At 46.0% G+C, this 26,498-nt stretch overlaps 1 protein-coding gene across 1 annotated transcript in view; it reads left to right on the top strand.

Annotated features, from left to right (window-relative positions):
* The first annotated feature begins 4,050 nt into the window (after positions 1-4,050).
* The window catches only part of ITGB3 (integrin subunit beta 3), a 61,439-nt gene continuing 38,991 nt past the window's right edge, over positions 4,051-26,498 (top strand). The window contains exons 1-2 of the mRNA XM_083582771.1: positions 4,051-4,463; positions 21,267-21,355. Of these exons, the coding sequence (XP_083438897.1) occupies positions 4,400-4,463; positions 21,267-21,355 (153 nt within the window). The 5' untranslated portion in view covers positions 4,051-4,399. The remainder of the gene's footprint in view (positions 4,464-21,266; positions 21,356-26,498) is intronic.

Below are 26,498 nucleotides of genomic sequence, written 5' to 3'. Positions count from 1 at the left end.
GGCGCTGTGGGTTAAACCACAGAGCCTAGGACTTGCCAATCAGAAGGTCGGCGGTTCGAATCCCCACGACGGGGTGAGCTCCCGTTGTTCGGTCCCTGCTTCTGCCCACCTAGCAATTTGAAAGCACGTCAAAGTGCAAGTAGATAAATAGGTACCGCTCCAGCCGGAAGGTAAACAGTGTTTCTGTGCACTGCTCTGGTTCAACAGAAGTGGCTTAGTCATGCTGGCCACATGACCCGGAAGCTGTACACCGGCTCCCTCAGCCAATAAAGCGAGATGAGCGCCGCAACCCCAGAGTTGGTCATGACTGAACCTAACAGTCGGGGGTACCTTTACCTTTACCTTACCAGACTTTGTATGATGAAAGACAAGCTGTGAAGCTTTGTGTATTCAGCAAATATGATGTCCAACACTGAACAGTGATTCCGGATACTGACTACTGCTTTGTAGAATTCTTCAGCAAATATGATGTCCAACACTGAACAGTGATTCCGGATACTGACTACTGCTTTGTAGAATTCTTCGTCAGTGTGGTGGGAGGATACAGAATTGCTTCATAAACCCATCTTATTTCGAATGAATGAATGTAAATGAAAACATCAAATGCTGTGGAACAGTGCTCATGTAATGATGTAGTCACTGCCCAGCAGTTCCACAGCATTTGATATTTTCATTTACATTCATTCATTCGAAATAAGATGGGTTTATGAAGCAATTCTATATCCTCCCACCAGTGGCGTAGCGTGGGGGGTGCAGGGGGGGCGGGCCGCACCGGGCGCAACATCTGGGGTTAGGGCAAATCCATGGGTTAGGGGGCGCAAATCCACGGGTTAGGGGGCGCAAATCCACGGGTTAGGGGGCGCAAATTACTTGCCTTGCCCCGGGTGCTGACAACCCACGCTACGCCACTGCCTCCCACCACACTGACGAAGAATTCTACGAAACAGTAGTCAATATCCGGAATCACTTTTCAGCGTTGGACATCATATTTGCTGAATACACAAAGCTTCACAGCTTGTCTTTCATCGTACAAAGTCTGGCACCTGATAAACCCAGAGGGATGGGTGGCGGGTGAGGCTTCAGAACTCTGCTAGAGTCTTTGCATTTATAATCTCCCCCTGTCCCCAGAGACCCCAGTGGTATTGTGTGGAAGTGAAGGATGCTCTCGCTGTGTGTTTGTGCGTGCCTGCGTCCCCTTGACGGTTTAAGTCTTCCCAATTAGCGCATGTTTCATTTGTCCCACAAAACTCCACGGGACTGGTAGCAGAACCCCCTCCTTCACCTGCACCCTGGCTACCAATCCGTGGCCCCAGTGGCACAGAATCTTAGTTGGAAGGGACCCAAGGATTGATCTAGTCCAGCCCCCTGCAATGCAGGAATATGCAGACTCCTGTATGAGGACCAAACCTGCAACCTTGCTGTTATCAGCACCGCCAACCAGCTGAGCCATCCCATGAGCCGAATGTGGTCGACTGGGGCCAGGAGTTGGCTTCACCTGTTGAGCAGCAGCCTGAAGGAGCAGAAGGCAAAGTGACTCCACCTGCGGCTGATCAGCCTCCTTGCTTCTGATGAGAACCAGCTGGCTTCAGCTTTCTTAAGCAGGGTTTCCAGCCTCAGTCGGTTGCTGGAAACAATATTCCTCGTTCCTGGCCAGGCCTCGCTGCTTCTTGCTTCTCGTGACCTTGGATCCTTGGCTTGTCTGGCTGGATTGTCTGGCTACATGAACCGAGATATTCCTGACCTTAGGACTGGACTGGACCTTGTGTATGGACTCTGCCTCCAGGCAAAGAGAAGGGACGACCCAGGAAATGGTTCTATACATGTGAGTACCTTTTGATGATCCATGGAAGCTGCTGGGAGCTTTCACTGGTGTTGCCTCTAGCTGCGTGAAGGCTGCTTTGTGGAGTGCCCAGCTGGTACAAATGGGCATATTTTGGAGTGCTCCATGCATTCTCTTCATCCGATGCAATAGGCCTTTCCATATCCATGGGCCAAAACCAAACCATTTCCATATGCAGACACTGTCTGCCAGATTGAGATGACAGTCTATCATCTATCTATCTATCTATTCCAATTTCATTAATCTCAAAAGCCCTAGGAGGTTTGCTACTTATTGCGCCCACTTTACAGATGGGAGGCCCCCAGCTGTGATTTCAGAGGGATTTGCTGAAGGCCACCAAACTGGTATCTGAATCCCGAAGTCCTCCTCTCTGTTAACTGGCTTCGTTTTTGCTGTGCACACACTGTACATTTCAAGAACAGTCCTGGGAATTGTAGTTTAAGGGTGCTGGGGATTTTAGCTCTGAGGAAAACGTCAGTTCCAAGGATTCTATGCTTGTGATTTACATAGAAATCACATGGGGAGCTTATTACGGTTCCTGTGCAGAAAGCAGAGACACCGTATCATTTAAACCAGAAAGTGGAGCAAACCAACATATAGGTTTGTGTGTGAGAGAGATCTTCCTTCCACCCTTCCTTTGTAGAATCATAGAAATGTAGACTTTGGAAGGGACCCTGAAAGTCATCCAGTCCCAGGGCCAAAATTGGCTTTCTGTCACCCGGGGCAAAGACCTAGTTTGTCATACACACACCATGTGTGCTTGCGTACACACACAAAACCCCCATATTTGTTCATAAAGGGCATAAAAAGGAGCTTGGAAGAGGCCAGAGAAGAGCTAGTATCTGAAAGTAGAAAAACTGTGTGTACAGTGCTGGATTTGCATATAAGCTAAACAAGCTATAGCTTGGGGCCCCACTCTCTTGGGGGCCCCCAAAAACTTAAAGGAAAAAACCACTAGATGTACATTTCCAAAATAAAAGATAAAAAGCAAATAAAATAAACCCTGTGTTGTGTAGGCTCCTATGATGTAAGTCATGGGCCCTGCCTGCTAGCCTGCTCCCTAAAATATCACTGGTTTGCTCATTTCTATACACAGTGATACCTTGGCTCTCAAACTTAATCCGTTCCAGAAGTCTGTTCCAAAACCAAAGCGTTCAAAAACCAAGGCGCGCTTTCCCATAGAAAGTTATTGCCAAATACCAATATTAAGTTTGTTATGAATAAAAAAATCATTTTAAGTTAGAGCTTAATAATTATTTCACTATTAAAATACTTCTTAATTGTATTTCAGTTCAACAATTACTTTGATAAAATACATATTTTGTTATGTGCCAATGGCTTTAGATACCTATGAGGTCCATAAATGACCATATAGCATCTATTCAACACAAAAAAAGTGACAATTTGTTGTTGGCAAGGGACAGCTGGACATATAAACTGGGCCACGTTACCTTCAGTAGCTTAGGGTCTCATCAAACCTAAATCCGGCCCTGAATGCGAGTGCACCAGTTTCTCCTTTGTGCCAGCTGTTTTGGCAGAGTATCGGTGCTAGAGAAATTGCTGAGTGCGTGCTCAGATGCATATTTATTTTATTTTATTTATATCCTGCCCTATACCTGGGGGGGGGCGCGTCCTCAGGGCGGTTCACAGAATAAGGGCGGTTCACATGCATACATGTGGGGAAACTCAGAAAGTTCTAGGATTTTGTTCGTCTCCTTTGTAACAATGGGTTGTAGCCAAGTCCTATTCATAGTAGACTCACTAAAATAAACGAAACTTTGTCAATCGTGTTCATTAACATCAACTGATCTACTTTAAGCACGATTAGTATGGGCTAGCTCCATCTATTGCAGGGGTGGGCAGGGTCCAGGATAATCATAGAAAAACTTTGTGTGTAATGGGGGAATTTATGTGCACAGCCCAAAGAGGTAGCGAAGAAAGATTATTTCTTTGTGTGTTGACTTTCCTATTGTAAGCTGTTTGGGGCAGGGACTTGTTTGCATCTAGCTTTGTCAATTGCCCAGTACGCTCATAAGGTGCTATAGGGAAAACGTGTGAGAGAAGCACTGAGCTCCATTTGACATAATGCTATTTAATGCAAACAGTTTCTTTGTGTGTGTTAACTTTCCTCTTGTAAGCTGTCTGGGGCCGATCCTGGGTGTGTATATAAAATAACGCCCAGGAGATTTGGAGAAGGTGATCCTTGGGCGGCCGGGGCGAGAGCGAAGAGGGGCGGATGGAGAGCCAGTCCCCGAGGGGGCGGGCAAGGCGCGCTCCCTCCGCGGCGCTGGGAAGGCCCTTCTTCCTGGGAGGGGAGGACCGGGGAGGAGAGGGAGGGAGCTGCGAGCCAAGGCGGGGGCGATCCCACCCACCCGCTCGCCCCACTGACTCCCGTCGGACAGCTGCTTCCTCTCGCCTGCTCGTGGGATCCTCCTGCCCCGGCGCAGCCATAACGCACCATCCGCGGCGGAGGAAGCCTCGGGAGAGCTGCTCGCTTTTCCTCTGCAGCAGCAGCAGCCAAAACTTCTCTCCAGCTCGGAAACCTCCCGCTCCGCCGACATGGGCAAAGCGGGCGCCGCTTTCCGTGTCTTCGGGCTGATCCTGTTCGCCTCCGCGGTTTGGGGTAAGTGAGTTCGCTGTTGTTGTTTAGTCGTGTCTGACTCTTCGTGACCCCATGGACCAGAGCACGCCAGGCACTTCTGTCTTCCACTGCCTCCCGCAGTTTGGTCAAACTCATGTTAGTTTCGAGAACACTGTCCAACCATCTCGTCCTCTGTCGTCCCCTTCTCCTTCTGCCCTCCATCTTTCCCAACATCAGGGTCTTTCCAGGGAGTCTTCTCTTCTCATGAGGTGGCCAAAGTATTGGAGCCTCAGCTTCAGGATCTGTCCTTCCAGTGAGCACTCAGGGCTGATTTCCTTCAGAATGGAGAGGTTTGATCTTCTTGCAGTCCTTGGTTCTCTCAAGAGTCTCCTCCAGCACCATAATTCAAAAGCATCAATTCTTCGGTGATCAGCCTTCTTTATGGTCCAGCTCTCACTTCCATACATCACTACTGGGAAAATCATAGCTTTAACTATACGGACCTTTGTTGGCAAGGTGATGTCTCTGCTTTTTAAGATGCTGTCTAGGTTTGTCATCGCTTTTCTCCCAAGGAGCAGGCGTCTTTTAATTTCGTGGCTGCTGTCACCATCGGCAGTGATCATGGAACCCAAGAAAATAAAATCTCTCACTGCCTCCATTTCTTCCCCTTCTATTTGCCAGGAGGTGATGGGCCCAGTGGTCACGATCTTAGTTTTTTGATGTTGAGCTTCAGACTATATTTTGCGCTCTCCTCTTTCACCCTCATTAAGAGATTCTTTAATTCCTCCTCACTTTCTGCCATCAAGGTTGTGTCATCTGCGTATCTGAGGTTGTTGATATTTCTTCCGGCAATCTTAATTCTGGCTAGGGATTCATCCAGCCCAGCCTTTCGCATGATGAATTCTGCATATAAGTTAAATAAGCAGGGAGACAATATACAGCCTTGTCGTACTCCTTTCCCAATTTTAAACCAATCAGTTGTTCCATATCCAGTTCTAACTGTAGCTTCTTGTCCCACATAGAGATTTCTCAGGAGAAAGATGAGGTGATCAGGCATTCCCATTTCTGTAAGAACTTGCCATAGTTTGAAGCAAGTTAGTTAGCGGCGCACAAAAAAAGGGCGCCTCTCTCCTCCTGCGAGCTTTTCCACTGGTGAGCATCTCCCGTCTCTTTTCACGCATTTCCTTCCCTAGCAAGATTCCCAGTTTTAGACTCCTTTGCAAGCCGAGAAGGGAAACTTGGAAGGCGACTTTCCTTCAGGGAAACTTCGTGTGTGATCTTTTCAATTCTTTTCTTTGAATCACTGTTTGGAGCAAAACAAGACTTTTCAACTCCCTGTCCTTAGGGAAAGGGTCCAATCCGGATCTGTTGGGAATAGGTTTTCCTCCTAGATATGCACTTCCTCACCCCCAACCCCACCCCTCAGGGTCCAAGTTACTTTGGAGGCATTGGAATGCCAGCGAAGATTTAATTTAATCCGGATTTACTACCCTTTTCGCAGAAATAAGGTTGCTTCTGTTTGTTGAGCCGTCATTCGGATTCGTTCGCGGGGAGGTTATATGAGGTCAGTGCCAAGCAATTGTTATCCCACACTAATCCGTTGAGTTTCCCTGTCACTTTACTTACCGCGGAAAAGTTTGACATTTTAGAAATGCAGGTTTCTTGCAGCTCGGACTCTACTTTCTAAGCACGGCGCAAGCGCAAGTGTGAACGAGCCCTGTAATTGCACAACCTGGAACTTGCTGGCATGCGATTAAATCCCACATACAAAAGAGCAACACTTGAATCAGTTTTTAAAAACTCTTGCCAATGGTGTTTGCCATATCTAATACCTTTTGCCATAATCCCTTTGAGGGGTTCCCCCCCCCCATCAAGCAGTGCATACATTTTATGACATACAGTGGTACCTCAGGTTACATACGCTTCAGGTTACAGACTCCGCTAACCCAGAAATATTACCTCGGGTTAAGCACTTTGCTTCAGGATGAGAACAGAAATCGGGCTCTAGCGGTGCGGCAGCAGCAGGAGGCCCCATTAGTTAAAGTGGTGCTTCAGGTTAAGAACAGTTTCAGGTTAAGTACGGACCTCGGAACGAATCAAGTACTTAACCTGAGGTACCACTGTATTTATTACATTTATAAGCTATATTCCAAGAAGTTCAAGGTAGTGTACATGGTTCTCCTCCTCCCCGTTTCATCCTCACAACAACCTTGTGAGGTAGGTTCAGCTGAGAAATGGCGACTGGACCAAGGTCACCCTGTATCTGAATGACCGTTTTGCAGTCTTAAGCTCCCGGCTGGAAGCACCTCTGTTTCCTTTGGCGCTATAAAGATTCATGCCGTCTGTGGAGCTATTAAGGCTGGTCCTTGACTTGACTCTCCCCGTCGTAACTTGCAAGGCTCAGCGTCCAGTCCACAGGCTCAACCAGGCAACTGCCCTTCCATCCCATAATATCAGAGGAAGGATCCTCATGCAGAACAGTGCCCGCTTCTTTTCTCAAAACCATATAAAAGGTGACTCCAGGCAGGGGCGGCTTAATGGCACTTCCAGACTGTCTCTGCTTTCAATATCACATACCAGCCAATTGAGGTTGCGCAATTACAGGTGATGAGTAGGAAAAGTTGCACAACAAACCTGCTTCCCCCCAAAGACAAGACTTTGTGTGATAAAGAAAGTCATGGGGCAATGCCCTAGAAAGCATGATGCATCTTCCCGGCCAACAGGATGAATGCTCAGTAAAGAAGTTGTCAGGAAGTGACTAAATTTGCAAATGGGATGGCTAGAACAGGGGTCAGCAAACTTTTTCAGCAGGGGGCCGGTCCACTGTCCCTCAGATCTAGTCGGGGGCCGGACTATTTTTTGAAGGGAAAAAAAATGAACGAATTCCTATGCCCCACAAATAACCCAGAGATGCATTTTAAATAAAAGCACACATTCTACTCATGTAAAAACACCAGACAGGCCCCACAAATAACCCAGAGATGCATTTTAAGTAAAAGGACACATTCTACTCATGTAAAAACACGCTGATTTCCGGACTGTCTGCGGGCCAGATTTAGAAGGTGATTGGGCTGGATCTGGACCCCGGGGCCTTAGTTTGCCTACCCATGGGCTAGATATCACCAGCTCTTTGAGACTTTCAAACAAGACAAGAAAAATGGATTTAACAACGAGCCCTCAAAATTAGAAAAGGAATTGTTAAATAATACCAAAATCATTTCCAGAATGTACCAACTCCTCCTTGACTGGGAAGTCAAGGAGGATGAGGTGAAGGCGGTAATGATTAAATGGGCACAAGACATCGGACGCACCATCATGATGAGTGAATGGGAGACCCTTTGGAAAACTAACATGAATTTTACGGCATGTTACACCATTAAAGAAAACATGATGAAAATGCAATTTAGATGGTACCTTACACCATCAAAACTCTCCAAGATGTATAAAAATATTTCAGACAAATGCTGGCCATGTGGAGAAACAAAAGGAGATATGTACCATATGTGGTGGACATGCCGAAAAATTAAAGAGTTCTGGAACCTCATTTATGATGAGATGAAAAAGATCTTTAAATTAACATTCTCAAAGAAGCCAGAAGCATTTCTGCTTGGAATTGTAGGCAGTGATATCCTGAAAAATAGAAGAGAAATCTTTTTATATGCGACAGCCGCTGCCCGGTTATTAATTGCATCAAACTGGAAAGGGGGAAAAATACCAACAGTAAGGGAATGGCAGAATAAGTTACTAGACTATGCAGAAATGGCTCAATTGACAAATAGATTAAGGGGAAATACAAAACAATCATTCATGCAAAAATGGGATATGTTCAAGAAATACCTACAAAAATATAATAACGACATAACATCTATGGCCGCGTTTGAATGACCCTTGTGTAAATTAAACATTGATAAATAAGGGGAAATGGTACGATATGTTATAAGAAAGTATTAGAAAACATATTAAGAGTAAGGTAATAAGTACATTCAGTGTTGTAAATGTAAAGTACATCGGGAAATGACATAGTTTAGTTTTTTGTATTCTACTTTTGGTTTATTTTTGTTTAGTTAGAAAGTATAAGAAAAGAACACGTATAAGTACAAGTTTAAATCAATAACAGTATAATTCTTTAAGAGTGTTATTATCAGTTTTACCTTTTCTTTGTACATGTATTTAAGATTGTGTATGATATCCTTGGATGTCAATTAATAATAATAATAATAAATTTGCAAATGGGTTGTTGAGATACAGCAAGCCTGCAGCATACAAGCATTTAACTTGTATGCGTTCAGCTTTCCATGCTTGGCAATTAAAAAAATTAAAAGAGCTGGGAGCTATAGCTCTTGTGAGGAGGTAAACTACAGTTCCCGGGTTTATTTGCTTTAAATGTTGGAGGTGTTTGTTTGGATGGTCCCATCCCCAAATTTGGTCTCTTCCCTGCTGAAACATAGACATGCTGTTCACACACCAATATTCCTTACACCCACTCACTGCCTGCACCCCTGCCAAATACTTTAATCTCATTCTATTCCTGTGGTAATTTCTGGAGCTACATTTGTTTTATGGCTCTGTGAAACCTTGACCTTGGCACTGGTTTACCTCCAGAGATCTAGCCCCTCTCCTGGAATGCTGAGAGGATGCTGAGCTTCTCCTTTCCCTAATACAATATGGCCAGGTATTGATTTTAGGTTTGCAGGTAGATGGAGTCACCGCCTTTTCCCATAGGACATTCGTAGTTCATTTTCCCCACCCCTATTGTGTCCTGGGCAGAGTACGTGCGTGTTAACCGGTTTGGCAAATTCTGATAATTCTTCCAAAGGAAGTTTTGAATCATTCCCTTTGACCTGAGCAAATAGTTAACAGAAGTGTTTTCTAGACGGGCAGGAAAGTGGATTAGGACAGTCTGTGGGTGGGAAACGAGCATGGGAACGGAATTGCATTTCGTAATGACTGTTATTTATTTATTTATTGAATTATTGAATTTATATACTGCCCTATACCTGGAGGTCTCAGGGTGGTTGACAGAAAAGATCACAATATTTTAAATCAAAATAAGAACAATACTCACCCCCCCCCAAAAAAGAGCCACATTTTAAAAGGGTATAGGATGGCCATCAGGTCAACCAAAGGCCTGGTTAAAAAGGAATGTTTTTGCCTGGCGCCTAAAGGTGTATAATAAAGACGCCAGGCGAACCTCCCTGGGGAGAGCATTCCACAGACAGGGAGCCACTGCAGAGAAGGCCCCGTTCTCATGCTGCCTCCTCTCGAGGAGGAGGTGCACGAAGGAGGGCCTCAGAAGGTGATCTCAGGGTCTGGGTAGGCTCATATGGAAAGAAGCAGTCCTTGAGGTATTGTGGTTTTGAGCCGTTTAAGGCTTTGTAGGTCAAAACCTGCACTTTGAATTGGGCCTGGAAACTAATTGTTAGGAAGTGCAGTCGCACCAGGATTGGTGTAATATGCTCAAACTGACTTGCTCTGGTGAGCAACCTGGCCGCTGAATTCTGCACTAGCTGAAGTTTCCGAACCGTCTTCAGAGGCAGCCCCACGTATAACGCATTTCAGTGATCTAACCTTGAAGTTAACCAGAGCATAGACAACAGTAGTTAGGCTATCCCTGTCCAGGTAGGGGCGGAGCTGGAGCACCAGCCGAAGCTGATGGAAGGTACTCCGGGCCACTGAGGCCACCTGGGCCTTGAATGACATCCTTTTATTATTGATGGCCATCATTTTATTATTTAAAGGCAATGCCCTCCCAAGGTGGCTTACAAAAGAAAATGCTCTTGATTTGTGCTGCACCAGGACAGTAGCCCATCTATTCATATAATCATAGAGTTGGAAGGGACGCCAAGGGTCATCTAGTCCAACCCCCTGCAATGCAGGAATTATCACCTAAAAAAGCATCCATGACAGATGGCCATCAACCTCTGCTTAAAATCCTCCAAGGAAGGAGAGTTCACAACCTCCTGAGGGAGACCGTTCCGCTGTCGAATGGGCTCTCACCGTCAGAAAGTTCTTCCTGATGTTTACTAAAGCAATTCTGTGTTCACAGTGGCCAACCGGATCCCTTTGGGAAACCCACAAGCAGGCCTTGGACACAAAAGCACCTTCCCCTCCTGTGTTTTCCATCAGTTTCTTATTCAGAAGCATTTCTGCCTCGCAACTGTGGAGGCAGAGTACAGCCACGATGGCTAGCAAGCCATCGGTAACCCACACCTCCATGAATTTGTCTCGTCCTCTTTTAAAACCATCTAGGCTGGTGGACCTCGCTGCCTCCTGGGGAAGTGAGTAAGTAAGTAAATTTTTAATTATACCCCACCCTCCCTGGCCAAGACCGAGCTCAGGGCGGCTAAAATCAAATATCAAATACAGTGGTACCTCTGGTTGCGAACGGGATCCGTTCCGGAGGCCCGTTTGCAACATGAAAGGAACACAACCCGCAGCGACTCGTCCAGCCACTTCTCTCCATCCCCAGTTCTGATATATCCTACTCGTTGCTAGATACATGAGCAGGGAAGGCGCATGAAGAGAGACATGTGTCTGTCAAAGCTAATGTGGCCTCAAGAATCATATGATAATCTGTCCCACAAACAGCAAGTTCAGGTAGTGTGTGCCAATAAAATGGGAGCCAAGAAGGCACTCCAAGGCAGGCAGAGGCACAATACTTTTTTTTATAATTCGAAAGGCCCCAACGCCCACAGATACAGAACACAAAAGCATGCTTGATGGCTTCTCACGAGTCCTGAAATGTTGAGAGTCAATTAAGGAGAACATCACAAATATACTAAAGTGAGGAGGAGGCAGGAGGGGGAAAGATAATTGGCCTGCTTGAGCTTCTTACAGCTTAGGGTATCCTGAACAGGAGCATGGCTGGCTGGCTGATACTCTCAACACGAGCTCTCTTACTAGGAAGCGAGGATATACTGTATTACAACACATTGTTGTAGATCCCACTTGCACTCAGGCACCAATAAAAAGGAATGGAATGTTCTTATTAGCTGAAGTGATCTCCAGTGCATGGCACTGTATGTTTCTGTACACAGCTGTTTGTACAGAAACACAGGGACAAGACATAAGATGTGTGGCCTGTTGATGTTTCCGTAGCTGTTCTTTTACTTCACTTCATTATATGGAAGCAAGTAGCAGGATGGCTTAAATCTTTTCCTGTGCGCCATTTGGAAGCTTAAGAGTTACAAACACAAGATTTGGCTGCATAAGCTCTCAGGTTCATTCCCCAGCGCCTCTGGATAAAAAGGATAAAAGTGGCTGCAAAGACCTTTCTCTGCTTGAACCCCCAAAGAAATGTAGAGTACAGTGGTACCTCGGGTTAAGAACTTAATTCATTCCGGAGGTCTGTTCTTAACCTGAAACTGTTCTTAACCTGAAGCACCACTTTAGCTAATGGGGCCTCCTGCTGCCACCAGGCCGCTGGAGCACAATTTCTGTTCTCATCCTGAAGCAAAGTTCTTAGCCCGAGGTACTATTTCTGGGTTAGCGGAGTCTGTAACCTGAAGCGTATGTGACCTGAAGCGTATGTAACCCGAGGTACCACTGTAGATAATACTAGACTAGACTAGACTAGACGGACAGCATGACCTAGTATGAGGCAGGTTTCCTATTAGGGCAGGCCGTACCGTTGGGCACAGTGTAGCAACTACTTCAGGTGGCAGAGACGGGGAAGAAGAGGAGTTTGGATTTGATATCCCGCTTTATCACTACCTGAAGGAGTCTCAAAGCGGCTAACATTCTCCTTTCCCTTCCTCCCCCACAACAAACACTCTGTGAGTTGAGTGGGGCTGAGAGATTTCAGAGAAGTGTGACTGGCCCAAGGTCACCCAGCAGCTGCATGTGGAGGAGCGGGGAATTGAACCCGGTCCCCCTGATTATGAATCTACCGCTCTTAACCACTACACCACACTGGCTCTCCACACTGGGGAAAGGGAGAAGCAGCAAGGAACAACCGAGTGTACAACGCGGCCTATACACCTCCCCTCTCATGAACCACCCTGGGATCTTTGGATGAAGGGTGGTATATAAATTTCATAAATAATAATAAAAAATGAGTCTGCCACTCTCAGGTGCAGTGGAGGCAGCCAGGTTGAACAAGAGCCAACCTTGCCTGTCCAGTTGGCTGAATTGCAGGGAGCGCCATTTTGTCCTTTGCCTCAGGCAGCAAAATGTCTTGGGGTGGCCCTGTATTCTGTGTTCCCCATGTTTGTCCCTCATGTTTGTCCACTAAAACAGGGTTGGCTCTGGATCTGAGGGGGCCTTAGGCAAGCTCCCAATGCCTATACAGTGGTACCACTGGTTAAGAACTTAATTTGTTCTGGAGGTCCGTTCTTAACCTGAAACTGTTCTTAACCTGAAGCACCACTTTAGCTAATGAAGCCTCCCGCTGCCACCGCGCCACCGGAGCACGATTTCTGTTCTCATCCTGAAGCAAAGTTCTTAACCCGAGGTACTATTTCTGGGTTAGCGGAGTCTGTAACCTGAAGCGTATGTAACCCGAGGTACCACAGTAGTAGGGTATATGGAATGATGCGACCCCCCCCCCCCCACAGCCAAGGAGGTAACTATACAACTATTGGAAGACATCTGAAGGGTTTTTTTTAATGTTTAATGTTTTATTATGTTTCTTATATATATATATGTTGGAAGCTGCCCAGAGTGGCTGGGGCAACCCAGTCAGATGGGCGGGGTATAAATAATATAATTATTACCGCATTAGCCCGAATATAAGCTGCACCCAAATATAAGCCACACCTTTAACATTCGGGGGGGCGGGAGGGAGAGAATACCTGAATATAAACCGCTCTCTTAAAATTCCGCAGGCACTTACACCTGTTCCGTTTTACCGTATGTCTGTTTCAGCAGCAATATCGTCAAAGCCAGTTTTTGTAAGGTCACGAATTTTAGCCGCACTTTAACGTTTCACGGTTGGAATTTGGGGAAAAAAGTGAGGCTTATATTCAGGCCAATACGGTATTAATATTATAGAATAGGACGTCCCTGTTTTCATCAGAGAAATGTTGGAGGGTGTGCTTTATGTGTCAGTGAGCTGGACGCTTGAATCAGGATGGGCCTTTCCACATCTATTTTGGACCAGTCACATGTTTATTTAGCTGGGCCTCTTCCTCCGAATACTTATTGTTTCCTCTATGCATTTGTTCAGTCATTCGTTCATACGGCACAATCTCTTTGGATTTTCCCTTATCTTGTTGTTCGGTGCTGTTCTTTGTATTATGCACAACACGGGCACAAAGGGCAGCGAAGGGAGAATGGGGCGTCATGGCAAACCAGATCCAAGACGAATTGCGCAGAGGAAATCCTCTCCACTTAGAAGTGGGGAGGAGTTGCGGTGGACCACGTGGCCACCAACTCCCCTCCAGGGGCGGGGGACTGGGAGCCAGTGTTGTGTAGTGGTTAAGAGCAGTGGATTCATAATCTGGTGAACTGGGTTCGATTCCCCGCTCTTCCACATGCAGCTGCTGGGTGACCTTGGGCTAGTCACACTTCTGTAAAGTCTCTCACTCACCTCACAGAGTGTTTGTTATGTGGGAGGAAGGGAATGGAGATTGTGAGCCGCTTTGAGACTCCTTAGGGTACTGATAAAGCGGGATATCAAATCCAAAATCCAAATCCAAACCCAGAGGCTCCCTGCCACGCCATCACCCAGCCAGCCAATCCGCTGGCTGGGGAGGTGTGACCAGGCCCCATTTAAACAAAGGCGCGAGCCAGAGAGGTTTCTCTCGGCTCGCTTCCTCAATCTCCCACCCGCTCTCCCTAATTTGCAGGCTTTGACATTGGCCTTGCTATGGGGTTGGTCGCCATTGAGGGGTCTGGTAGGAATTTTTCCACTTGGCAGACTGGCAAGGACCGTTTGGTTTTCACCTACATCATAGCAATCGTCACAACTTTGTAAGGTTTGGCAGTTAGGCATTGGTTGATCTTATGATGGGGGGAGAGGAGGTGTGGTCATCACCTGCCCCTCCAAGCTTAAGGGTATTCCTTTAAAGGAATCCGGGGGGGGTGGATCTTGTCCGAAGTCCGGGACGAAGAAGAAGAAGAAGAGTTTGGATTTGATATCCCGCCTTTCACTCCCCTTCAGGAGTCTCAAAGCGGCTAACATTCTCCTTTCCCTTCCTCCCCCACAACAAACACTCTGTGAGGTGAGTGGGGCTGAGAGACTTCAGAGAAGTGTGACTGGCCCAAGGTCACCCAGCAGCTGCATGTGGAGGAGCGGGGAAGCGAACCCGGTTCCCCAGATTACGAGTCCACCGCTCTTAACCACTACACCAAACTGGCTCTCTACACCACACTGGGACTGGGCTAGGGCCATGCTACGACCCCGTCGGGAACCCTGGGTGAGCTCGAGTTGGTTTGCATCGACGGGGCTCCCCCTATCAGTGGTTGAAGAAGAAGAAGAGGAGGAGTTTGGACTTGATATCCCGCTTTATCACTACCCAAAGGAGTCTCAAAGTGGCTAACAATCTCCTTTCCCTTCCTCCCCCACAACAAACACTCTGTGAGGTGAGTGGGGCTGAGAGACTTCAGAGAAGTGTGACTAGCCAATGTCACCCAGCAGGTGAATGTGGAGGAGCAGGGAATCAAACCTGGTTCACCAGATTATGAGTCCACCGCTCTTACCCACTGCACCACGCTGGCTCTCCCTTACTGGACTCCCCGCATGACGGGCAGGAGTCAGATATAGTTGGGTCAACTCCAGTGCCTAAGCCAATACCACTCATATTCTGTAGCCAATAAATTTGTGGCCAAATTTTGCCCAATAACATTAACCTAATATCCGTGTCCTTGTGTCTCATTCATTGCCTAGGGGGTGGTTTCGGGGTCTTGACACGCAACTATGTTGCAGGCATGCTGCTTCCACATGGGCACTTCCGGGCTCTGTCTGTTTTTTGGGTGGGATTCAGTCACATGCCTGGAAATTCAGGTTGTGCAATTAGAGTTGATTTGGAAGTCCTGCATGATAACCCTCACCCCACCAAACTGGACTTTTTGCAAGCAGGAAATGGTTGAGGTAATGCACTGGGAAGTCTGGAATAGCAGTTAGACAACATTGTCTAATTAATGCTGAATAAGCCGGTCATTTGCAAGTGACCTTAGTCTTTTTAGAGTTTGTTGCTTTGCAGATTATCTTGGACTATGAATTAGCCCAGTCTGTATGGATTCCCCACCCAGCACTGTTTTCTAGCCTTCTAATATCAGGGACAGGGAACAGTTGGCTCTGCATATGTTGCTGGACTACAACTCCCATGTGCCTCAGCAAATATGGCCAATGGTCAGGGATGCTGGAAACTGAAGTTCAGCTGAGGTTTGAATGGCCAAATGTTCCCCACTGCTGTTCTGTGTGATTATTTGCAAGACTGTACTCTAAACATTAGGGACGCGGGTGGCGCTGTGGGTTAAACTACAGAGCCTAGGACTTTCTGATCAGAAGGTCGGCGGTTTGAATCCCTGTGACGGGGTGAGCTCCCGTTGCTCAGTCCCTGCTCCTGCCAACCTAGCAGTTCGAAAGCACGTCAAAGTGCAAGTAGATAAATAGGTACCGCTCCAGCGGGAAGGTAAACGGCGTTTCCGTGCGCTGCTTTGGTTCGCCAGAAGCAGCTTAGTCATGCTGGCCACATGACCCGGAAGCTGTACGCCGGCTCCCTCGGCCAATAAAGCGAGATGAGCCCCGCAACCCCAGAGTCGTCCGCGACTGGACCTAATGGTCAGGGGTCCCTTTACCTTTACGCTAAACATTGGTGTTGCATGCAGGCTCCACCTCTGCTTTCAGTTTACAAAACAAGTAAATTTCTAACCCTGAAGACAGCTAATATACTTGAATGTATGACCGCTATCAGGCCACAGCTCAGAAGAGGTGTGTGTATGACTCAGAGATTGTGTATGCGTGTGTGTGAGAGAAACAGAGGGAGGCTGGAATTGCACAGCGTTGACCCCCGAATTCTTCTCCTACTCAGGTTTACATCCAAACCACAGAAGAATTCCCCTCCTACTCCCTTTCTTTCCTTTCTAGTGCATTTACCAGGATGGAATTGCACTGACAGCAAGATCAGGCTGCAATACATTGAAGCAAGGCCAGTTAAGAGCCTTTGAGGGGGAGAAACATTTCCCCAGCGAGAGGGGAGAGGCCTCCATGCTTTCCTTCTCCTTGCTTGCCATGTATTGCTGCCTCACTAGAGTTGTCACTGCTGCAACAATTTGATAAGGGAGGGGGACTGGGAATCAGCAGATTGGTGGGATACAAGGGAAAGCTCTGTCTAAATTTGGACTGAACTAGGAACAAACGGAACTGTTTCATGTGACTGAATGCTCCTTGATGACGTATGATAGTGATGATATTAGTAGTAGTAGTAATTATTATTATTATTATTTATTTGGGGAAAGTCTAGTTTTCTTTGTGGAGGGAGTTAATGTTCTGTACAAAGCATGTGAGCCCCTGTCAATAAAACACAGCTTTACTTACCTAACGTACCTCACAGGGTTGTTGAGAGGATAAAATGAAGTGGGGGGGTGCATACCCACCTTGAATTCCTTTAAAGAAGAGTGGGTATCAGAATGTGATAAATATATTCAACTGTTAGCCGAATCCTTATCATACTATCGTGATAACAAGGAGTCTCCTAAATAAGTTGATTACTGCTTTTTATTTTTTATTTTTAAAATCTGTTTAGCATCAGCATGATACAAAACATAGAAAAGTATTCAGTCTCAGCCCTCAGAGGGCTTGCAGTCTATTTTGGATGGGCAGGACTGGAAGAGAGGATTGTTGGGGTTGATTTTTTGGGGGGTTTTTTTGCAAGCTCCTAGCGGTGTTGTCAGAGTTGAAGGTTGTTGTGAGACACCTGAGGAACATCAAGGAAGGCAGGGCAGGGAAGATTACTGTTGTTGGTGAGGAGAGGTGGCTCAGTGGAGGGAAGACAAGAACTAATTCCAGGACTTGGTATGGCCAAAGGTGCAAAGGGGGAGAACATGAAACACTGAGCTTTTGGAAAGGCAGAAAGCATGGAATAAGAAGGGTGGAGAATGTGCATCACATCACTTGGTGCCAGTCACACCTCACGAGCCAGACATATGAATGATCAGCACATCACAGTCTGTTACTCAGAAACCTTGATTTGGTGATGGTTCTTCATGTGGGCTGCTCAATGGGTGTGGTATGATTCAGCAAACCTCTGGGTTTCCACTATCACCAGGTGACTGGAAATGTCCTTTCACAGTGGAAAAGGGGGCAAGAGGATCTATCTGGGGTTTAGCCTAATCTCTGACCGCAGTAAGGACCTTAAATGCAATGGCTAGGGGAATATGAAGTTGCCCTTATTTGTCAAATATTTTCGTCACGCCGCTCCTCAAACTGTAGCAATAATAGCCACTTGCAGGCCCGGCCCAACCATGAGGCCAGGTAAGGAGACTGCCTCAGGCAGCACGGTCCCCAAACAGATCCTGATATCCATCTTTCTCCAGTCTTCATTCATTCCTCCTTCCCTGGTGGATATGGTGGGTGCCCCATTTTGGGGTTCTCCTCATGCGCCGAAATGTCTCAGGCCGGCCCTGGCTGCTTGCATTCAAGATCTCCAGTCCCTGAGAACATACAGAACTCCCTGTTGTGGAAGCTGGATCTGTGGAGACTCCCAGCTTTCTTTTTCTTTTCCCTCAAGTTTCTAAACTTTGCAAAGGTTGGTGGTGCTATTGAAACTGCAGCTTAGCGTTTCATGGGGAGAACGACACTCCTGTGACTCTTGTGTGTAGCCAGAGTAGCGTCAGCCTAGCTTCATTACAATAAATGGGCAAGGTTTTCAACCTTGAGGTCCGTGGGATGTGAATTGTGCCCACAAGTTTATAATCCTTGTGGTTTTGGAGAAAGAGAGAACTTGCGAAAGCCTCTTCAGTGCTATCTCTCTGTCCTCCGTCCCCTCATTCCCTCTTTGTCTCCTGTTTTTGCTTCTGTATCTGTATGGCCCATATTACACCCACATTTTATTTGTCATTTTAAACAACAACAACCAGCAGTTCTTTGTGTTTCCTGATAAGGCAAAAGAGAACTTATTCATACATTTGGATTTGTCAGCTCCTAAGCTGTGGACAAGGAGACGGGGAGGGAAAAAACTTAGCATAAACTGGTGAGAAATCTTTATGCAAGCCCACAGACGCAGTAAGAAAGAAACATAGCGGGGTGGCAGTCTTCCATAGACAAGCCAATGTGGAGTTAATAATAACTCTGGGCTGTTAATCAACAGTTTCTGAGGAAGCTGCGTAATCTCCAGCCTCTGGGAGCTGCCGAAGCCACAGCCTGTGAGTCAGCAGTCCAAGGTGGTTATTAGAGGAGGGGGTGTTTGTGCATGAACAAAGGAAGAAAAGCAATTATAGAGATAAACAAGGGGCTAGTGGAGACTCCGGAGTGCTGCCTGCCCCACCTCTCCCTTAAAAGAGGCCTGCTGTCGAAATCATTGTAGGTAGCAGGGTCCACTCGCCTACGGTGAGTCTGGTGATTTGGGAGCCCTGGGTTCAAATCCAGTCCAATGGACTCGCAGTCCACCCCACAGCTGTACAATGGGAGCAGTGCCAGATTTACGTATGAGCTAAACAAGCTCAGGGCCCCACTCTCTTGGGGGCCCCAAAAAAATTTAAAGGAGAAAAAAACTGGATGTACATTTCCAAAATATAAGATAAAAAGCAAATAAAAAAAACACCTACATACGGCAACAGCGTTTTGTGTTGTGTAGGCTCCTCTGATGTAAGTAATGGGTCCCGCCTGGACAGCGTGTAAGGAGATCTTGGGCAGCCCAGATGACAAGATGCCCCTCTCAGCCTCACTGATGTGGGCCAAAGGAAAGCAGAGTCCTGGGAAAAGCAGCAGGACGAAAGAAAAAACCTCTGACCTATGCCTAGGAATCTTGGGACAAGTGTGGACGAGCCCTTGAGTGTCTATATTAAAGTTTCCCCAGCTTCTGATAGCTGAGGCGTGTGGATGACATAAGCACACTCTCACATTTTGGAGTAGCACTTAATAACGGTACAACACAGGTTTCCTGCTACGTAAGGCATGGAGCAGTTCGGAATACCGGTAGCTGTCGTCTTTCCAAGCGAAGGGCATCGCTAAGATAAGGGGAGTTTGGCTATGTGAATACACTGGTTTTCTTTCTGTGCTGCTGTTCAGATATTGCTGATAATTCCCCTAGGAATGCACAGCTCCAGTTATGCTGGAATCCTCCTGCGAAAACATTTAGCGAACAATATTTAGTGCATTCTCTGGAAGATAAAATCTCCTAGGTATGTTTCCAGATTAGTCTTGTAAAAATTCAAGGAGCACAGGGAGGGGTGTAGTGACGGGGGCGGGGGTGGGAATGGTGAGACCTTATAATTTTGCCTCAATTCAAAATCTGGACTTTTAAAATAAAATCAGAAATTAACACATGGGGACTGGAGTATGAAAAGTGAGGTCCTTTGAGGACAAAGAAATGTCATACTTGGTACTCTTTTTGGCTGAAGTTCAAGATTTATTATTAGTGTTTGAACTCTTCCCCCCCACCCCGAGGTTGAAATTGAAAGTGGAAATTTGTTCAGGTATCACATTTTTTAATCCTGATTTTTGAAACCTGTGGTGCAGATTATCATATCCAGTTTAGGAATCTATCTGAAGGTTAACAGTCTTCCCTCCCCATTAAAATATTCATGTTATTTGCTGTAGATATTAGAGAGAAGTTCGCCTTTTTGTCAGCTTCTTGTATTCAACTTCCAGTATTCATATATTTGTCAGATTTCTAGATCACCCTTCAACCCTATGCGGCCTAGGACCCTCATACCTACGGGACCACCTCTCCTGGTATGCCCCGCGGAGGACCTTAAGGTCCACAAATGACAACACTTTGGAGGTCGCAAGGTGGTTAGATTGGTCTCAACTAGGGCCAGGGCTTTTTCAGTACTGGCCCCGACTTGGTGGAACGCTCTGTCTCAAGAGACTAGGACCCTGCGGGACTTGACATCTTTCTGCAGGGCCTGCAAGACAGAGCTGTTCCACCTGGCCTTTGGTTTGGACTCAGTCTGACCCTTATGTTTCCCTCCCCTTATGGTTTTGATCTATGGGCTACTTTTAAAATGAGGCTGCATTTTAAATTGTATTTTAACCTGTATTTTAAATTGGGGTCCCCCCCCCCATTATGTTTTTATTGTAAATTTACTGATGTTAGCTGCCCTGAGCCCAGCTCTGGCCGGGGAGGGCGGGGTATAAATATATATTTTAATTATTATTATTATTAACTGAAGTTTCCGCTTTGTGTGCGTTTGCCGTTTCTGATAAAATACCAACAATAGAAGTACAACTGGTATATAAGGAACCACCAATGGCATAACATGTGATGACACAGCAATAAATGGATCGTATTATGAGCCCACCCCACAAAGACCAGGCCAAAGAAAGAAGTCTTGAGTAGTACAGCTGGGCGATATCAGCTTTTCAACATTGCGATGTATCTAAACATCATGATATAGTGATACACTGCGATGTTGAAAAGGAAGGAGCATCATTTGGTCCTGGAAGATGTATCGATTCATTGCCCAGGCCTATTCAGTAGATGCTGAAAAAATACATCAACAAGACAGGTCTACATATCTCCACTGGGAGGGAATTCCACAGTTGGGGAGCCATGACAAAGAAGGCCCTGCTATAAGTCACTGTGCCACAAGCGGTGGGTAAAATGGAACTATTAGCAGGCCCCCCCCTTGCAGATCCATAAGCGTGCACTGGTCATATGTAGTTTTCTTACCACCCATGACCCATGAAAATGCTGTTTGAAACTGTGGTCCAATTCTTGTCTGCCTTTTCTTCTTCAGGTGACGATGACATCTGTACTACACGAGGAGTAAACTCATGTCAGCAGTGCTTGGCAGTGAACCCACAATGTGCTTGGTGTTCCCAGGAGGTGAGGCAAAAACCAAGATTATACCATGTACCTTCCCCTAATTGAACTTGCAGTTCTTGGGTGTTGGCTAGATCTTGCTTGAGCTCCCTATCTATTCATTTATTTCAAGCATTTATAACCACTGTGCCATTTCAAATTGCAGTGTCCAAGATAGCTTAACATCAATAAATATGTTATTGTTGTTTAGTCGTGTCCAACTCTTCATGACCCCATGGACCAGAGCACGTCAGGCACTATATATATATATATATATATATATATATATATATATATATATAAAAATAAAAGTACAGTGGTATCTTGGTTCTCAAATGTAATCCATTCCGGAAGTCCGTTCCAAAACCAAAGCGTTCTAAAACCAAGGCGAACTTTCCCATAGAAAGTAATGCAAAAAGAATTAATCCACTCCAGACCTTTAAAAACAACCTCTAAAACAGCAATTTAACATGAATTTTACTATCTAACGAGACCATTGATCCATAAAATGAAAGCATCAAACAAGGTCACACAATCAATCAATAGCTGAACTGGGTTCCACACAATCACAAAAACAAAACAAAAAGAGCTGCAGAAACGCAAAATAAATAGCAAAATCAGACAGACCTCAGCGTAACACTCAAAACGGAAGTGTGGCGCTCAAAACGGAAGCATAACACTCAAAACGGAGCACATTCGGCTTCCGAAAAAAGTTCGCAAACCGGAACACTTACTTCCGGGTTTGCAGTGTTTGGGTTCCAAGTTGTTTGAGTACCAAGGCATTTGAGAACCAAGGTGCCACTGTACATCAAAATACCAGTCGAGCCAAAGCTGTGCTGGAACAAAAAATATTTTAAATGGCATTGGAATGCCATCAGCAGGGGGCCCACGCAGATCTGCTGGGGCCAGGAATTGTTGCTGTCATAAAAAGAACTAAGTACAAAATAAGATTAAAATGCTACCTAAAAGAAAGTGAACAAAACAAAACAAAGCAGCAGATCGTGCAGTAATGGTCTGGGAGTTCTGGAACTATGTGCTTATTTGCTGAGATAAGCTGGATAAGTTTTTATGACGACATGGAATGTTCACATTTCAAATGTCACACCCATTGCAGCGAATGGAGTGTATAGAACAAACAGGAAAAATGCAATGGGTCAATTGCAATTCCTCTTCTAGAAGCACCAAGGAAAAGACATGGTGGTGGAGGGGTGCGGAGACCGTTGGACAGAGATGTCAAAGCAATCTGAAGAATGTCTTGTTTTAAAATAATGAAAGCCCAATTAACAGTGGAATCCTCTTGGAGTATCTGAAGAATGTTTTTTTTTGTGGCCGTTAACTCCCAAACAGCAAAGCTTGCTGGCTCTTTGGAAAAGAAGCAAAAGCTTTTTTTGAATATGCTCCCAGGACATTTTTAATCAACTGATGATGCATCGGAGTAGCTCGCTGTAGGCAAAGAGGGAACCACCAGATGTCTGCCCACCAAAAGTTGCAAGAGTAATCACAAGCTGCTGCATTAACTAGCTCCATCTGTGTCTTGCCCCCGGAGCAAATAAGTGGCGTTGATCCATGCCATTTAAACGTATTTCCATGAATGCAGTTTTAAGACCACTTAGGAAGCGGTTCTCACTAATAGAGACATTTTTTTAAAAAATGACACCAAATGTCCATTAGAACGCATTAATTCATTTTGAATTGCTGGAGCAATATACAGTGGTACCTCGGGTTAAGTACTTAATTCATTCTGGAGGTCTGTTCTTAACCTGAAACTGTTCTTAACCTGAAGCACCACTTTAGCTAATGGGGCCTCCTGCTGCTGCCGTGCCGCCGGAGCACGATTTCTGTTCTCATCCTGAAGCAAAGTTCTTAACCCGAGGTACTATTTCTGGGTTAGCGGAGTCTGTAACCTGAAGTGTCTGTAACCTGAAGGGTATGTAACCTGAAGCGTATGTAACCTGAAGTGTATGTAACCCGAGGTACCACTGTATTAAGTTTTGGAAGGAGCTTGTGCATTCCAAAGGCCATTCAGTGTCTTTCACTGGCAGGAACTGTTTTCCTAAGCAATTTTCCGGTCATTGAGAAGATCAGTAATGGCAGGCAAAACTTCTCCCCAGTGCAGCTTGCGATCACTACTGATTCCCCTCCACCGCACATCTGCAGGACAGCGTAGTTGGGTGTGTTCTGTGATACATTCTTCTGTCCTGGAAGTGAGCCCCAGTAAGTCTGGACAACGCCCCCAGATGAATTGAGATTGGAGCGCTAGAACACATCCCAGAATCCTCTGCAACAGGGCCGCTAGGCCAAATGACGCAGCTGGTTTGGGGTGTCACGAAAGGGCAGCAAATTTTGAGTCGTTGAGTTTAACCTTCATAAATAAAGGCAAATATTACAAAATGACAGTAAGCCTCCAGTGGTTTACTTCCAAAGCAAACCCACCAGTATGCCCCCTCGAGAAGAACTAGGCTGGGAATAGCCCAGTTGCTCAGAGCGGCTGAGGAAACCCAGCCAAATGGGTGGGATATAAAGAGAATATTATTATTATTTATTTATTTATTTATTAATATACAGTGGTACCTCGGGTTACATATGCTTCAGGTTACATACGCTTCAGGTTACAGACTCCGCTAACCCAGAAATATTACCTCGGGTTAAGAACTTTGCTTCAGGATGAGAACAGAAATCGTGCTCCGGCAGCGCGGCAGCAGCAGAAGGCCCCATTAGCTAAAGTGGTGCTTCAGGTTAAGAACAGACCTCCGGAACGAATTAAGTACTTAACCCGAGGTTCCACTGTATAGGGATGATGATGATTTGTATATAGAAGATGATCAAATCTTGTAGCCTGTAGTCTAACCTGTAGTCTAATGTGTTGCTGCCCAGGCACAGGTACAGTTGTACCTTGGAAGTCCAACAGCTTAGTTCCCGAACGTTTTGGCTCCCGAGCATCACAAACCTGGAAGTGACTGTTCCGGTTTGCAAACTATTTTTGGAAGCCAAACGTCCAATGGGGCTTCCGCAGCTTCTGATTGGCTGCATGAGCTTCCTGCAGCCAATCAGAAGCCTCACTTTGGTTTCTGAACGTTATGGAAGTCGAATGGACCTCCGGAATGGATTCTGTTCGACTTCCAAGATACGGCTGTATAGAGTCATCAAATCGTAGAGTTGGAGGGTCATCTAGTCCAACCCCCTGAAATACAGAAATCTCAACTAGGTTACACAATGCAGGTGGTTGGAATCTCTTGTGGCTTGAACCTTCGCTGTGAAGTCTGCATATAATGAGCAAGTGCCTTTTCCACAGAAGATGAGCCGCCTTTGTGTAGCTGAGAGGTTGACTAACCTGTGACCCTCCCAGATGTACTCCAAAGCCCATTGTTCCTGACCATTGCTTGCGCAGGGCATGGATGACAGAAGTTGCAGTCCAGCAACATAGGGGTGTGGTTGTCAAAAACTACCCATCACTGTTGTGTAGCGTAGGGATGGTGTGGTTGGCATGAAAATAAGTTGTTGTTGTTGTTTAGTCATTTAGTTGTGTCCTACTCTTCATGACCCCATGGACCAGATCACGCCAGACACTCCTGTCTTCCACTGCCTCCTGGTCAAACTCATGCTGGTAGCTTCGAGAACACTGTCCAACGATCTCGTCCTTTGTCATCCGCTTCTCCTTGTGCCCTCCATCTTTCCCAACATCAGGGTCTTTTCCAGGGAGTCTTCTCTTCTCATGAGATGGCCAAAGTATTGGAGCCTCTGCTTCAGGATCTGTCCTTCCAGGGAGCACTCAGGGCTGATTTCCTTCAGAATGGATAGGTTTGATCTTCTTGCAGTCCATGGGACTCTCAAGAGTCTCCTCCAGCACCAGAATTCAAAAGCATCAATTCTTCGGCGATAAGTAGAAAAGGTTTAACCGGGAAACCCAGGATCCCTCATAATTCTTGTCACAGCGATCTGAGGTGTTTGCCTCGGTTTTGTGCCTTAACAGCTCACCAGACATCCTGGCTGTTGATTACGTGATGAGATATTTGTGGGCGTGTGGCGGCTCGACCACAAGGCCCCGTGCCAGAAATACTTGCCAGTTTTGTGTGTAATATGATGGGGAAACTTTTTTAAAAAGCAAAGTATTGGCTGGCTCAAGCCAATACGTCACCACTTTTTCCCGCTCCCACAGCTGCCTCAGCGTTTATCCCGTGTTCCTAGACAGCAGCTATGGCTACGGAGCTGTTTTGCTTACCTCTGACAAGCGTTTCCAAAAATGGCAATGTTTTCCCCGCCAGGCCTCGGGGTCTGTTTATTGAAGAGATGTGGCAATTAGCAAAGGAGCTGTCTCCCGCCTCTCACCAAAAGTCAGGTCCCCTGAGGTGCAAAACTTGTTAGCAGAGTAACTTCCTCACATGTTGTCTTAATTTAGCAAATGAAAGTTTCCTCCCTGGCTCCCTAAGGCCCTCTGTCTTCTTGTCTGCCTTATTTGAAGAAAAAAACACACGCCCTCCTTTTGCATCTCTCTCTTCTGCACAGAAATACATTTGCCCATATTTTTCTTACCTCAGGCTGCAAAGACACTATACATTTCAAGTACAGTGGGAGAATCATGGGAACTGTAGTTTACCCCTCTCAGGGACATAATTCCCACCAACTTTTAACAAACTACAGTTCCCATGATTCTTTTTGGGGTGTGCTTTAAGTGAGCCACTCTCTCCCAGCTGCTCACACACGCACCCCGATTATCCTCATCTGCAAAATGGGTGCAATAATATTGCCCTGTCTTAAAGATGACAAGGTCACACGTGTGGAATGCTTCAAAGGCTATATAAATGTGAAGTATTTCTTATTATTAAAAAGGAAAATGTTTCACACATTGTTGGATTCCTGCCCTACACTTTAAAATTAAAGGTGGGGGGACAGTCTGGAGGAGAAAGGGCAGTACCATTCCCCATTGCCAGCCGGCAGTCACAGGCAACACCAGGAAGGAATTGTTGTGGGTAGCCAATTTTGTTCTTATCTTCCCAGCCACTGGGCAAGGAAACTGTACAGAATAACTGGCAGTTTCAGTTAACAGAAAAATGGCTAGGCAGTTGGAACACATTTGATTTTACTTGTGTCTTCCCCACTGGGCTCTTTTTTCCCTCTGGAAAAGGTTGTGTTTAAAGATCCCCCTACCTCACCCCAAGACCAACCTTCC

The sequence above is a fragment of the Podarcis filfolensis genome (assembly GCF_964270895.1).
Source record: "Podarcis filfolensis genome assembly, chromosome: 13".
Lineage (NCBI taxonomy): Eukaryota > Metazoa > Chordata > Lepidosauria > Squamata > Lacertidae > Podarcis > Podarcis filfolensis.
This window is presented reverse-complemented; position numbering and strand designations above follow the sequence as displayed.